This window comes from Monomorium pharaonis, chromosome 2 (genome assembly GCF_013373865.1).
Source record: "Monomorium pharaonis isolate MP-MQ-018 chromosome 2, ASM1337386v2, whole genome shotgun sequence".
Taxonomy (NCBI): domain Eukaryota; kingdom Metazoa; phylum Arthropoda; class Insecta; order Hymenoptera; family Formicidae; genus Monomorium; species Monomorium pharaonis.
The window spans coordinates 19176514-19192210 of record NC_050468.1 but is presented as its reverse complement, the minus strand read 5'-3'; the positions used below and the strand labels follow the sequence as shown (position 1 = coordinate 19192210).

At 34.5% G+C, this 15697-nt stretch overlaps 2 protein-coding genes and 1 long non-coding RNA gene across 3 annotated transcripts in view; 2 read left to right on the top strand and 1 right to left on the bottom strand.

Moving 5' to 3' along the window:
• Positions 1–4960, top strand: part of LOC105840433 — a 70516-nt gene extending 65556 nt beyond the window's left edge. Inside the window, exon 11 of the mRNA XM_012687356.3 lies at positions 7–4960. Coding sequence (XP_012542810.2) covers positions 7–3779 — 3773 coding nt within the window. The 3' untranslated portion in view covers positions 3780–4960. The remainder of the gene's footprint in view (positions 1–6) is intronic.
• A 105-nt stretch (positions 4961–5065) lies between these two features.
• LOC118644359 lies at positions 5066–6363 on the bottom strand. Its single transcript, XR_004962178.1, has 2 exons — positions 6112–6363; positions 5066–5218 (listed from the first exon to the last, which is right to left on the bottom strand). It is a non-coding gene; the product is annotated as an uncharacterized LOC118644359 (long non-coding RNA).
• A 112-nt stretch (positions 6364–6475) lies between these two features.
• Positions 6476–15697, top strand: part of LOC105838260 (mannosyl-oligosaccharide 1,2-alpha-mannosidase IA) — a 601715-nt gene continuing 592493 nt past the window's right edge. Inside the window, exons 1-3 of the mRNA XM_036282748.1 lie at positions 6476–6544; positions 7114–7866; positions 12436–12654. Coding sequence (XP_036138641.1) covers positions 7480–7866; positions 12436–12654 — 606 coding nt within the window. The 5' untranslated portion in view covers positions 6476–6544; positions 7114–7479. The remainder of the gene's footprint in view (positions 6545–7113; positions 7867–12435; positions 12655–15697) is intronic.

Sequence of the window (15697 nt, the reverse complement as noted above, 5' to 3'; positions counted from 1 at the left end):
TTCTAGATGGGGCGCCTGAAGGAAGGCACTCGCGAGAGAACAGCAAATCGAGCCAACACTCGAGGCAAAGTTCGCGAGATAAAGGTAATCATTCTCGGCAAAATAGTCGAGAACTTCTTGTAAACGCATCAACGGCAGTGGTAGATAAACCTGCCACGAAGAGTATTGAGATTTACGCTACTTTACCGAAGAAGAAGACTCTACGTAGTAAAGCGACAGCGGTGAATGTCATTGAGGATGAGGAGTATATGTTGTATGATCGGCCAACGCAGAGGACCGGCTTGTTTAGCCGTACGAAACGTTGCGATGACGATAAAAAGGATAAGAAACGTGCAAGAAGTGAGGAGAGGAACAAGAACGTGTCAAAGGATTTTTCAATAGCACCATCTAGATTGTCACCATCTCCAAAAGGAGTAAAGATTGAGAAGTCAAAGGAAATCGAGACTAACGCAACTGTCGTCAGAAATGCACAGCTCAATAACGCAGCCGTGATTGAACAGAAGCAGGGCAAGAAGCAACACAAGATACGTAGAAAATTGCTTATGGGCGGATTGATCAAGAGAAAGAACAGAAGTATGCCAGATTTACGAGAAGGACAAGATGGTCAGGCGAATGTGAATGCGGAAGGATCATCCATTTTACCAAAACAGTCAGTAGACGATTCGAGTCTTGGTCTAAAAGGCAGTGATGCAAGCCAATCACTGAGCGGTTATTTGTCAGAGGGACATCTGGAATTCGCCGGAAACAACGGACATGGGAATACTAGCAATCCAAATCTCGAGAGAAGTCGTTTGATGAGGAAGAGCTTTCATGGTAGCGCTGGCAAAGTATTACATGTGGCGAAAGTGCCTCCGCCCCCACCGCTCAGGACCACTTCTCAGCTTAGCAAGTCTAAGTGTTCGGGCGAAGTGCACAATGAGCAACAGACTGAAAAAGCTGCATATCCTTTGCCGGATAATCGGTGTGCGCCAAATTTGTCGCAGGATCAAAACAATGTTTATTGGAATCATATGAATACGAACAATTCATCTAATGTAACAAACAGGACATCGGATTATGCCGATTACTCCGCGGAATCACATTCGCTTCCATTTCTACCATCTTATAATGAACAGAATACTAATATTCCTGGAGCATGTCAAACGAATTATAACAATAAGCCTAGGATTCAGGATGACGTCGTACAATATGCTAACGGCATACTCTATGAGCCGACCTTCGTTGTCACTCGCGCAGACGTCCACAATGAGCAGAGTCCCGCTAAACAACAATTTCCGCTGGATTCCTTACCACCTTATCCCGAAAATGGTAATATTTCACACTCGCGACAACCAAGTGAGGACTTTCCACCACCACCACCATATCCATCAGTAAATTCAGTGTCACATTCGAGACAGACCAGTGAGGACTTCCCGCCTCCACCACCACCGATAGATGAGCCGACTCATCTTCAAGAGACTCAACAGCATCAAGTTTCTGTTCAACAACATCAAGTTTCCGTTCAACCGCAACAACTTCCACAGCAAATTGAAGCACAGCAAATTAGTAATCTGTTGACGCAATTACAAAACAAAAGAGAACAGATATTAACTGATGATTCAAATAAAGAGAAACGAGCGCAGGAACATGAGGATGAGGAGAAGTCTTCGAGCGAAACATGGTTGAGAGAACTACAAGCTAAACAAGCAGAGAGGAAAATGAAGAGACAAGGACCTTTAAATCAAGACATTCCAAAAGTCAGGACTCCATCGATGCCGACGATTTCAGGACCGACTATCGCTAGAAGAACCAGTGACTTAATGATGAATAATCTCGGACAGAGTTATGATCAAGGTCGTGATGTTACGGACTGTCCAAAAGTTGTTTCTTCGGTAAAAGACATGGCCGCTAGATTTGAACAAATTAAGTTACAACCAACCTCGAAGTCAGACACAGATGTGAAACCTCAAACTAAACAGAATGTAAATTGTTCGATACTAATACCGGATATGCCTCAGGAAACATCATCGATGGAGGCCTCGAAGTCGGCCAAATTACCTATTGAGAATACTGCAATCTTCACGAAGGTGGAAACTTCAAATTCCCAAACTGTTTCAAATTCTAGTTTTGATTCGAGTTCCAGCCAAAATAGTTTTATTACAACGGTACCGCCAAATGAGTCTGTTCAACAAAGCGAATTAAACGCCGCGATGTTATCCATGTCCTTGACACTCCCCCATGAGAATGGTTTGCCCATTGATTGTCCAGAAGATGATATCAGCGAAGTAGCGATGCAGAACACTATACAAAACACAACGATACTGCCAAGTGAGGAGGATATTGCTCCACGAAAGGTGAAACGGCGAATTGGAAAAAAGAAAAGCGTATCATTTTGTGATCAAGTGGTGCTTGTTGCGACAGCGGAAGATGATGAAAAGGATTCGTATATACCTAATCCTATTTTGGAGAGAGTCCTGCGTTCTGCGATGAATAAACCAGAAACTGCTCAAGTATTACGAGAAATTAGAAGTCTTCAGGAAGCAGAGACGAATCGCGAAAATAGCGTCGCGAAATTTCAACAACAGACCCTTCCTTTAAAGAGTGAAGCCGATAGTATGCCGGCGACACCTTTCCAGGATCAATTAAGAAGCGTTAATCCAATTCCAGATACAATTAAACCTACGTTTGGACGACAGAATTCAAATGATTCGATTGGATCACTGACGGATAAGAAGTCTTGCGGGAATGAAGGCAAAGATGTAGTCGATCGTAAAGAGATCTACACTGGCATTCCCATAAATACTTCGAAACCGACGTCTTATTCACCGCAACTGCAACAGCAGATTAGATACACTCAGAATGGATACACGCAGCAGAATACTTTGAATCAAAGACTACCATCTCATAATGCCAGCCCGATAACTGTTCCGCATTCGCAGCAGCAATCAGTATATCCGCAGACGCAAGTATCCTATCCAAGAAATCAGATTATTCCTTTATCACAAACTCAGAAGCCAGCTAGCCCTTACCCGACGCAAATGAATGGACAATACATTCAAAATGGAATGCAACAGACGAAAGTATTACCTCAGAAAAATGGCTATGGGACATATTATCAGCAGCAATTGCACAATCAATTGGAGCAGCAGCATAATCAAATGAACAAGCAAGTGACTGTTCAACCGCAGCAGAATACTCTGAATCAAAGAATGCCATCTCATAATGCCAGCCCGATAACCGTTCAACATTCGCAGCAGCAATTTTATCCGCCTAATCAATCGCCGAGTCCATATCAAAGTCAATACTCTCAAAGTTCCTATCAGGGTCATCCCTATCAAACTGTTCTTCCGCAGAATAGACCCAGTCAACCACCGCAATATCAACCACCGTCCAACTCACTTGTGTCCTATCAGCAGCAGCAGCAACAAAATATGCAAAGCTATCAGCAGAGACATGACAATTACCAGCGCCAACTGTCTCAGAAGATAGAGCAGCAAGGTTCTAATCAAACGTATCCGAAGACTCTGCAAAACGGTCAGATACAGCCGAATGTGAAGTATCCGCCTTATCAGCATCCTCCTCTTCCCAAACAAATGCATTTTGCAATGTCCACTGCGAAGGTTGTTCCGATGATGACGCAACCTCCTTTGCAAACACCAACAGGCATTGCAACCACCGTCAGAGCACTCGTAACACCTTGTAATCTCTGTCGAAAGAAAAATGTGCTTGAACCAGCACTATATTGTACGGATTGCGATTTTTACATGTCTCGTTTCCGACCGACTAATAAAGCTACTTGAGTTGTTCTGTACGACGACAATTAAAACCGGTTTACCGGTTTCATTGAATCTTAATACTTTCTGATGAAAAAGTAGCATTGTTCTATTCGCGTGATGAATTAATTAATAACCAACAACTAACAACAAGTATCAACAATTAAGTAACAAGTTACTGATATATTTCACGAAAGATTGATGTATTTCTGAAATATTTGTATTTTCTACAAACTCATTTCTACAATTGAAATAATCTGCAATTGCTAGAAACAGCTCTAAAAACAGCTTATTTCTTGCGTACAATTTAATAAATTTTTACATAGGCACGTCGAAAAATTAAAATATAAAATTGAATATATATTGTATATCCGATAGTTTTAAATGACTTAAATGATATTTGATGAAGTACTGAAATATAAATATTAATTATATTATTGTGTATAAATATTAGAGGAGTTGATTGATCGGAGACCCTCATTGTGCAGCTATTAGTTATTCTCGTGTATAATTTTATTAACATAACATTTTTTATAATTTATTTTTAAAAAATTGTACTTAATTATACAATTTTAGATATATTTTGATATGTTTAATAATCTAGGTTTTATAAATTAGGTATTATTGTAACATGCGTAAATTCTAACACAACATTAAATCATTTGCTAAATATATTTGTACCCGAATTTTAAAATAATTGACCAATGTATTTAAATTGCGGCGTACATATCTGCAGTACATTTTTATTTGTATATAATTATACACAATCACGTTTTCTTATAAGATCAGCACAACCAATTCATTTTGTAAGTTATAATTGAGCGAACTAGATTTTCCGTTTATGTAATTGCATATTCTATTTTATTGCGAAAATAAGAAGTTGAGAATTGTGATACTAGCCATGTTATATATAGAACTTATCTCATTAGGATAGAAACTGTATTGCAAAGTATGAGAGAAGAATTAAGAAACAGGTAAAACTTGATCTCTGAGAATGCGTGAAGTCTATTTTATGTTAACAATTTTAAAGTTACGTTTCGTATATTAACATACATTGCGTTACATTATATTTTAGATATTTTAGATTTTTTAGATATTTTTAAGCGCTATCAATGTACAAATATTCGATTTTATACTTTTTGTATGAGTATTTTGTTTTAAAAATACTTTACTTTCATTGACATTAATAAAGTCCCCTTATAATATTATATTATTGATTTTATTTTAACCACTTTCAAATCACTGATTATAAAAAATATTCTAATATATTTAATTTTATAATTATTGCACTCAAAAAAGTCTTGTTGAATTAATTGGAAATTTGGTAGGTTTAATCAGATCCTTTGAATTTATTTGATTCTTGTAGAAATTTTATATTTCTCATCTATTTTTATTTATTTATATTGTCCATTTTTTGTTTGATTCTTACCGGAACAAAATTGTTTTGATAGAGAATGATTTAGTGCCTAGATTAAAAAATAGACTTTTGATCTTTGTAAAAAACTTCAATTGTAAGAAGAAAGATAAAAATAGAAAAAATAGCAATATTTACTTAATTTTACATTATGGCATACAAAATAGGATAATATATTATCAATCTAAGCAACCAATTTGAATATGACATTTTTCCTTATATTAGAAAACTTGAACAATTTGTATTGTTTCTCATTATATACAATAATACAAGCACTAACAATGTTTCTATGGAGAAAAGACACTTCTAAGATTTGATTTTTTAAATGTCTTGCGACGTTCAATGTTCTATACTTGTGATGCATCTATACATGGATTGTATATACAGATACGGAACCTACTATTTAATAAAGATTGCGAATGGCTAAAATAAAGTGATTTTGAGACATAGAATACTTTTGATGATTTGCCATTCAATCAAAGAGAAGAACGAGTGTAAAATTTTTCCGCTTCTGCCTGGAATTGAACTTGGGAGTAATTCAGTGCTTTAGCATAACAGAGCAGTGTGCAATCTATTGCACCACCCTCGCTCTCATCAACATCAGTGAATAATATAAACATTTGAATTCATAATAGATGTTGACATTATCCACTATGGATAGAAATTTGTGACAGATTAACATAAATATATAAAATTAGAAGACAATAGTTTTATGATTAGATGACAACAAGAGTGATAGAGTGTCGATTTCTACAAATTAATCTTTACTGAATTTTTAGTCGGCAAAGTTTTGGTTGAAACAATAAATGATTGACTAACTTTTCATTTATATAATTTAGTAAAAATGTAATGCATCAAGGATATAACATTTTAAGTAAAACATATTTAATTATATAATATCTGGTAAAAGCAGAACAATTTTGTAAAATAATAATGTTTACTTACATTTTTCTTATTGTCAGACTCGAACAAATATTGAGTTATGCAGTCAGTGTTTATAAATTCAGTTCTGTAATTTCCACAATTCATGTTGATAGTTGGGAGAATGAAGTGATTGATGAGTGATGACAGATCGATTTTTTGGCTATCTAACCATTCTAATCCATCTCATTCCTGACCATTCCTGACTACATCAGGAATCATGTTCCTGACTACAGTACGGAAAAGAACCACAAAAATCGTGGACATTATCTACATGACTTACGTTTGGCCGAGCAGTGTCGAGTCGGCTGAATGTAGGTCACGTAGATCGCAGCAGAGTGCGCGACGGTCGACCAAGCCGACGCCTCACGGATAGGCGGATTCGTGTGTGTGTATGCTCGGGCTCAGAGTCGCAGCACAGGTCTCAGCCAGAGGATCATACGTTTACGCGTAAAATGTAAATAGTCTATATTACATGTAAATAATATAAATTGTATAAACTACGCAAACTGTATAAAATGTCATCTAAATTAGAATTGCCTATGGATCGTATGGATTACAAGGTCTGTAGATGAACGACGGGAGGGGAACGAAGCTGGTCTTCGCATCCATATTTACACATTTGGCGCCCAACATGGCCGAGGCCAATACGACGTATCAATTCCACCTTTCCCACATTCTACTTTTACGACGCCTCACTCTTCTCGTACAACAAACACCATACATACACTTTATAGCCCCAAAATGGCGCTCATGCGAAGACTTTCCTTCCCCTTCCGTCGTTCATCTACAGACCTTGGATCATAAAAGATTCAATATTTCGTTAGAAATAATTTCGTAGCACAGACTTGGATAACGCATAGTGCATGACGCATAAGAAAACCAATTGATCAGAGTCGTCTATTTCCCTCCTCAGGATAGAAATAAAGACTTCTGAGTGGTTAATTCTCTTATGCATTATGTATATTATGCGTTATGCAAAAGCTATGTTCCCGCTCATAGAGTAATTATATTATTTTGTTTCAGCTAAAACGTATAGGATTTCCTGTTACCGACAGTAAGTCGAATACCGCTCGTCGGACGCGGTCGACAGATGGCGCCCGCGCTGTCGCTACCGGACGGCTGGCAAGTGACAGTCAGCCGGTCGTTTCCCGCGCGCGCCACGTCAGCTGATCGGCGCTTCGGAGCAGTCGCGAGATGTCAACTGCTGCACGCAGGTGGTGCTCGATTCGGTAATGGCGTATGACGGCTGAGGAGCCACGGGTGCGAAACGCGCACGGATGCTCGAGTTTTTCGCGTGTCCGCCAACAACAACGGGGTTGGTGATCAAGTGCCCGTACGCGGCGCGTAACACGTGTGTGTGTGTGTGGTGTGTCGGTGTGTCGCGATAAAATGAGCGCGTCGAGTGGCGTGTTGCCGTCGTACCAGCGGCTCGCGAACGGCGTACCGGTGCCGTTGTTCTCGAGACGGTCCTTCCGTCCGCGCGAGAAGTATCTGATCCTCCTGGTGCTGATGACGTTCGGTGTCGTGTGCTTCGGCGCGTTCTTCTACCTGCCGGATTTTCGCACCGGCGGCGCCGCAGTCAACAGCGTCTACCGCGTGTACCAGAGCATGCAGAAGGCTGGACCAGAGCTGCTGCTCCCGGTGCCACCGCGCGCCTCCGCCGACCTCAAGGACTCGCGCTCGTCCGCGTACGGCCATCCGAACGCGGTGCCGCCGGGTCACGAGGGCAGCGATCACCAGGACGTGCACCTCGTCGAGGACAAGCAGAAGTTGCAGGTGCAACACTAAACTGCTCTCGCCTCTAAACCGCTCTCTCGAACGCCTCTCTCGTACTTTCCCTTCGCTCTCTCTCTCTCTCTTTCTCTCTCTCCCGCCCAGGGAAACACTTTTTCACACGTGATCCCTCGTCGAATCCTCTCGGCGAATAAACAGTACTACCGTCGCGAGATTGACACGCTCCGTTTACGCGCGCTCGTACTCCGTTTGTTTACATACGGCCATTGTAACGTGTACATGGCTGACGCACGTGCGCGGACCCTGCGCGCTCTGTCACTTCGTTCACGATTCCGTCTCAATGAACGATAACAATCTTCCGTTAAATTGCCGTTTGTGTTAAGATGAGCGGATCGACGTCAATACTTGATATTAATATTAATTAATTGACATTATCATTCAATAACGTTTATTGAGCTGACCGATCTCGGTGCAGCACAGTAGTACGATGCGAACAGCTGGTGCAGCTCGTCCCTTTCATTCAACCATGATTTAAGCTATTGAGCTTTATGTCCCCTCTAGGAATGCGCGTATTTTGAGATTGGAATGTCTACTCGCACTTGATGCATTTTATTCGAGCTCAGCATTGTCGTCTCCTTTATTGTTTATTTTTTTACATTGTTAAACATTGAAGGATTAAATTTAAATCAATTTCTTGAGCTAAACATTTTATTACTTTTAACTTCTATGTCGAAATTTATCTTAATATAAATAAAATATCTAATCTGAAAAAGTTACATTTCTCAATTTAGTTCAGTGATTAAATTGCTTATAATTATATTGAAATAGCTTGAAATAGTTTGTAGTGAATAATTAATAAAAAAATTTGAGCCAAGTTCAATACATCTCTCGAGTTAAATTTAACTCTGTTAATTAAATTAAATTAACATATCAAGTAAGACCAATGGCGACATAGAGTAAGAAATAACTGAAATTCGACGTTATAAATTTAATGTATGGATTTCTCCACCAAATGCAGATACATTTTAAAGCGGATCTCACGCGGCTGATTTGACTTATTGGGATTCGTCGGAGTCAAAGTTAATTCGCGTTATTTTGCTCTGCAAATGGAAATTACGCGATATCGGATATCTTTTGATATCTTTCGCTATGTACGGCGATGCCGAGAAAGTCCCGTTTGCGCTCTTTTTTTTTCGCTCAGAGAGAGTAGGTCGCGCAAGGTCGCGCCGTGATCTTGCCCTTGTACGGCAATCAGCCTTGATATCTCGACACTGGACTCTAAATCGTGATTAATCGGAATTATTTTGAAAATTCGTTGGAAATCGGAACTGACCCAAGTACTCGATAGTGATTGAATATTTTGTCAAAAAACAACGTCTAATGATTTAAAAAAATAATTAGCAATTGTTTCGCAATAAAGCCAGCGCCAGATTATGTGCGACTTATGATTCGTAATTCTTGGTTCATTATTCGCTTGGTCATTCGTCATCTGTAAATCTGCTACAGTTGAAAAATTTGTGTTAAATTTATCATATGCGCCAAACAGTGCACAGAAATTTTTTTGTTAATTTAACATATTAAGCACATGTCAAATAGCAACGTAAATATTATGTTATATTTTAACATAAAAATAAATGTAAATTTTATAATTTACATTTAATAAATTTTATAACTTGACAACTTTTATGTAACAATTTATTGAGAAAATTATGTCGAAGTAACACATATAACATGTTACTTTAATATTATTATAATTTTAATATAACATATATCACGAGATCACGTCGAGAAATAATAACAATCGCTTTTAATTATAGTAATAAATTTAACATTTTTTTCTGTCAATTTTAACACAAATTCTTATTGATAAGAAATATTTTTATTGTATAAAATTAAAAATACGTGCACATTGTATTACTTTTTTAATTATTTTAATAATTTAACATTTGACTTGAATTAATACAATAGCGGTATGTTAAAATAACAAGCAAATGTGTTAAATTTTAACATAAAAATTCTAACAAGGATTTATTTTAACATAAAACAACAAAGTGTTTTTACTGCGTACATTATTCACAATTCGCCATTCGCGATTTAAAATTTTTTAATAATTATAATTATAATTTATAATTCATGATTTATTGTGATTAATTCGATATTACGAGCTTAAAAATAACGTAAACGTGAATAAATAAAGTAGTCGATAAATTAGATAATGTAGATAGTTTTACGAATGTAAACAGTATATGTGTATACACGAATAGATATAAATCAAACGCAGTGGTATAGAACTACAAATACGTGAATCAACACGCATTGGCTGATTCGTGGTGATTCACACCTTTTGATTTCAAAAACCCGTTTTGGTGGCGAGTGCGAAGCAACGAATTTAATTAATATGTTCATTTATTTACATTATTTGTGAATTTTATATGAATAGCGAACTGCGAATTTTGAACCATAAATCGCGCATAGTCTGACGATAGTTCAACAAAAAAGGAGGAAAGTCGAATAATTTATTTTTTATAATCTATATTTAAAAAAATTTTTGTTATGAAAAGGCATTTATTAAATTTGATATGGATACATGAACTCTTTCCGACAAGTAGATTGTTAATGTATAATACATTTTGTAGGATAAATTTACCTTTTTTGATAAAATTTGTATAAATATCGAAATTTTAGCCCCATACGTTAATTGATACAGATGAGCTATTAGAGTTGTATGCAGCAACAGTTTATTTTGTTTGTACGCGTGCGTGACTCGTTTCGCTGTTATTTCCGTTTTGCCGGGCTCTTCTTTTTCATAGAAAATAATAATCAGAGTTTATTTTTTTTAGGTTTTTTAACATGCGTTGCAATTTTTCCTCAAACATCAAATGACGCGTCGTCGCAATCGATTTTTTTTTTAGAAAAAAAGACACTGATTAATTCTGAAATTTTATAATATTGTGGCTTTCGATATTCTAATTTGTTGCTCTAAAATTAAGATATCGAGGCTAACTTCTACGAAATTCAGCAACATTTTCTTTGTGTTTATTCTGAACGTAGGAAGTGAGAATCGGATAAGAACGCTCTTGCGAAGCGAAATGCGATCTGTTGGAGCAACAGTTATATAAGCGCAGGCGCGCGTGTGAAAGAAAATATCCCACGAGAATACAAATAACATTATCGTCAAGTAATGCTTATGCATGTTGCTGAATGAATGTACATACATTTACACTAAACTTAAATAATATTGCGCATTAATAAATAGTTACTGTGAAGTCACAATTATTGACATATAAAGAAGATACATATAGAAACTCGATCTGAAAATATTGGCAATGCTTTATCATGATCAATAATATTTGCGTATTTATGTATGTTATCACTGTTTCAATAATCTTTGTTTTCTAACAATTTTCTCGGGGATATACAATGTTGTTTTACAATCTTGTGAATGAAATCAATGACGAGACTTCACAGAGTTCACAGAAACGCGTTATTCTACACATGTAGTAGTTGCTTAGCTGGCATGTGTCCCTTCTTTTTTCCTTTCTTTATAACGATATAACGGGGTGAGGCGTTCAAGAGCATGCACTAGTTCGGAGGTGAACAAGGCGAAAATGAGTGTATTTCCGTAAAATTCAGATTACAGATGGCATGCTTTTTTCGAAGATAAATATATCAGTTTCTTTCCTATGAGAGTGATCCGCACAGTTATTTATATTTAATCTGTGGATCCAACTTTAATAAATATGACATATTTTATATGCATATATACATGTTTGTGGGAATGATAGTGTAGTAAACAGTTTAACAAAAAGGGAAACATAAAATTTAGAAATAAATATAATAGGATAAATAAGAATAAAATATAAATTTATATATGCATTTGATGGAGAGAGTAAAAGCTGAAGTTTATTTTATATTTATATCTTAATTAAAAAAGGCATTGCTTTTTTAAGTTTAAAATGTTTTAATAGTTATAGTTTCTTAAGTCTTAGTCTTTAGTCAAGTCGTTTATCGAAATTCAATAAGTTTGTTATCCTGCGTGTTTAAATACATTGATATTATAAATAATCTTTTAGATTGAAATTATTTCAACTAAAATGCCGTTAGTCTGTCTTTCATGTCATATACATATATATGAATACTCGAGTATATATAGAATTCGGTTATTATTTTTATTAAAAAAAATATAATTGAGTATAATTTATATAGTATTGTCGAATAAAAAATAAATTTAGAAAAATAAAGTGCTCTTATATAAATATAACTTTAGATATATGTTATAAATTTTTTATCTTGTTATTTATATATAAATTTTTTTGAAATAGCAATGCTTTATGATTACATAGAAATCATTAATTTATATTTTTGCACATAGAAATATGATTGCTTTTTGTTTAATCTTTGAGTCTGGAAAATATAAATCTAAAGTGATTGCAAAAATAAAAAAACTATAATAGTAAAATAAAAATATAACAGTAAAAATCAGTGTGTTTTGACGTGATTATATGTCACATTTATTAACAATTACTAATTAAACATGTATTATGCGATTTTTGCATGCCATCTTGCGGAATAATTGCGGAATACATCTCGATTACGCGCGAAATTTTTTAGGCGAAAATTAACGAGGAGTATCAACAACAAAAGACATTAGAAAAACCGGACATGGGTGAATCGCGAGTGCGTACAAGTAGTTCCTCATCGTTGATAGTGCACAAGGAAGAAATCGTTTTGGTGACAGTGCCACCAGCGCCTGCGGATAAGCTGCCATTAACAGTCGGCGGAGAGGATAAGGACCCTATCGCCAGGCAACGAAGGGACAAAGTGAAAGAGGTAAGTTATTTTTAATTTGTATATTTGTGAATGGTAAACAAATTGCGAATGGTAAACCATAAAAAATTTTGCCAACACTAGCAAATGATAACTTATCAATTGTACATTACGTGAAAACTAAATATATACTATATGTACGTACTGTATTTTATTTAAATTAATTTTTTCAATTTTTATTGAAATTAAATTTTTTCAAATAATGCAACTTAAATAAAAAGTATGTTTTTTTTAATTTAAAAGATTATTTTTGTGAAAAAATGGAAAAGAGAATATGATATCTATGATTCTCGCAATTGTTTGTCAATGTAATTTTTGACACAATTGCATTTTTTTTAATATTATTTATCGTAATATTGAATTAAAGTTATATTTATATTTGTCATAATATAAAGTTGTTTTTTTAATTAATAAATTTTTTTCTAAGTGTGACATATTTTAAATTTTATTAAGATGTAAAATAATATTACACTTATTCTATTTAGATAATTTAATTTTTTAACGTTAAGTTAAAATGTAATAATTTAAATATTTAATTTTTAACTTAACGTTAAATAATTAAATTACCTAAATAGAACAAGTATAATCTTATTTTACATTACAATATTATTTTACATTTTAATAAAATTTTAAAATTACACTTAGAAAAGAATTTATTAATTATAAAAACATAACTTTATATTATGACTAATATAAATAACTTACATTACATTTTAACGTTTAAGTGTAATAATTTAAATATTTAATTTTTAACATAAACGTTAAAAAGATGTTAGGATTTAAATTGATTAGTTATATTCTTATATTATATATACCTATATCTTGAGGAAGAGAAAGAATGATAAAATTTGAATAAATTAATATAATAAAAAACACTGAAGAAATTATTGTAATTTTAATAATGTTTTGATTAGTTTTGCATTATCGTAAAAAATATTTTTCGTACTAAAATCGCTTTTCTCTTACTTATTTTGAACGAGGAATTTCTGTTTATTGCACTTTTATAGAAGCTGACAGTGCTAAAATTCGTTTATTCAAATTGTATCTTTCTACGTGGCTTCTGAAAAATCCCGTGGCGTCTTGCGCATCACTGAAGAAATGCCGACATTTTCACGTAAACGGGAAGTGAGAGAAACCGCTTTTTGGCGATGTGGTAGTTTCGCTTGCGCCGATCTACATTGTGTTTCGCAAAATAATGAACCGGGATTTTTAAATTGACCCCAAGAAGTTCAATCTCCTGGCACAATGCGCCACTCTACGTTCTGCATGTAAATTACTTCCATAAAAACTATAGGATCATAAGGTGACTTTGCCTATAAAAAAACATCTCTTTGCGCTGACTTGCAAAATCTATACATACATATACATACTTGTTTTAAAATTGAGTTTTACATATAATTTTGGATCGAGCCCTGAAGTTGCATAATTCACTTGAAGACTGACTCAATAAACAGGCATGACGAAATATGTAAAAATCTGTTAACATATATTTAATGCTGCAGATGCACGAATGCGATACGAACATTTTCTTACATTTAATTATATCAACCTAATTAATATACATGTATTGAATGAATCAATTTTATTAACGCTTTATATATTCTTATGTATTATTTTTAAAACGTCGATGAGATATTAAAAATTATTAAATATTGGCAAACATATTCAGTATTGGAGTTTCATATTCTTAATGTTGAATTGAATTGCAATAATGTTGATTGAATTGATTTATAAAGTTTGGATTTGCTTTTAACGTTAATTTTTTATTTATATTAGTTTTGTAAAATATTCAGAATTATATGTATTTTATATGGATATCTCTTTTATTCAAAATATCTTAAAAATGGTTTCTGAGATTACAATATTTTAAAAATATATTTAAATTTGATTTATTTGTATTTTACTAGAGAAAGAGAGAGAGAGAGAGAGAGAGAGAGAGAGAGAGAGAGAGAGAGAGAGAGAGAGAGAGAGAGAGAGAGAGAGAGAGAGAGAGAGAGGGAGAGAGAACAGGGAATAAACAAATATTTATAGTTTTTCATCTCTTTTAAAAATTACCATAAAATTCTATACAATGTATATAATTTTTAGAATTGCTAAACGATTTAACTAAAATTCACTGTATGGCAGTGTAAGCTGATAATTCGTTATATTCAGAAAGATTTTCCATGATATTGGCATCCGAGGCCGATTTTATTTAATTCCGTTCACCCACCTTTTATTTTGTTCTCTTTTCTGAACTAAATAAAAATGCATGGAATCCACAGTCTCGTTCGATTTGCAATTTTGTGGCGGTATTGATTGCAAGCGCAATTTTATAAGCGTATGTTATATTTTAATTGGGAATCGTGCGTTTACGGGAAAGTTTTAATTACTCCGTCCTCGAGATAAAAAGATAATGCGACTCCTTCCTATTTTTTCGTGCGGGGGAGAGAAAAACCGGAAATTACGATCATAATCGGCGCGCACTGATTCGGTAGTACAATCGAAAATAATGATCATCAATCGACGTGTACATACGGTCTAGTAATTAGGTTTGCACTGCATTCGTGTGCGAATCGTTTTCCATTCGTCATTTGATGTGAGATTTGAAGTCACGCGATATCCTGTGCAACGTAGTAGCAATAGTGTTGAAATATCAAATCACGCAATTTGCCGTTTGTGCTCTGTTATAACTTCTGTCAGAAAAAATCCTATCTTGTTACGAATAGTATTATTTACAATAAAGTACGCTTTTTACATTTTATGGTAGAATATATGAACGTTATATTATTTAAATATTTTAAATAATTCACAATTATAATTGGCATTACATTTAATTTGATTGTATTTCTTTTTGTAAAGAGTGTTATCTCGTAATGGTGTTTGAAATAACGTGTTAAATTTATTCTTATAGATCCGTTTGTATTATCGGCTGATGTTTCCGCTGATAATAGTAGGTTTAGGTGTCGCAAAATTTATTTCTGCTAATTATTGTCTTTTGTTGCTTTGTATTTTTAGTCTTTGTCTTTTAGTTGTGTCATTTTGAAGTTATAGAATGTCTTCTTAT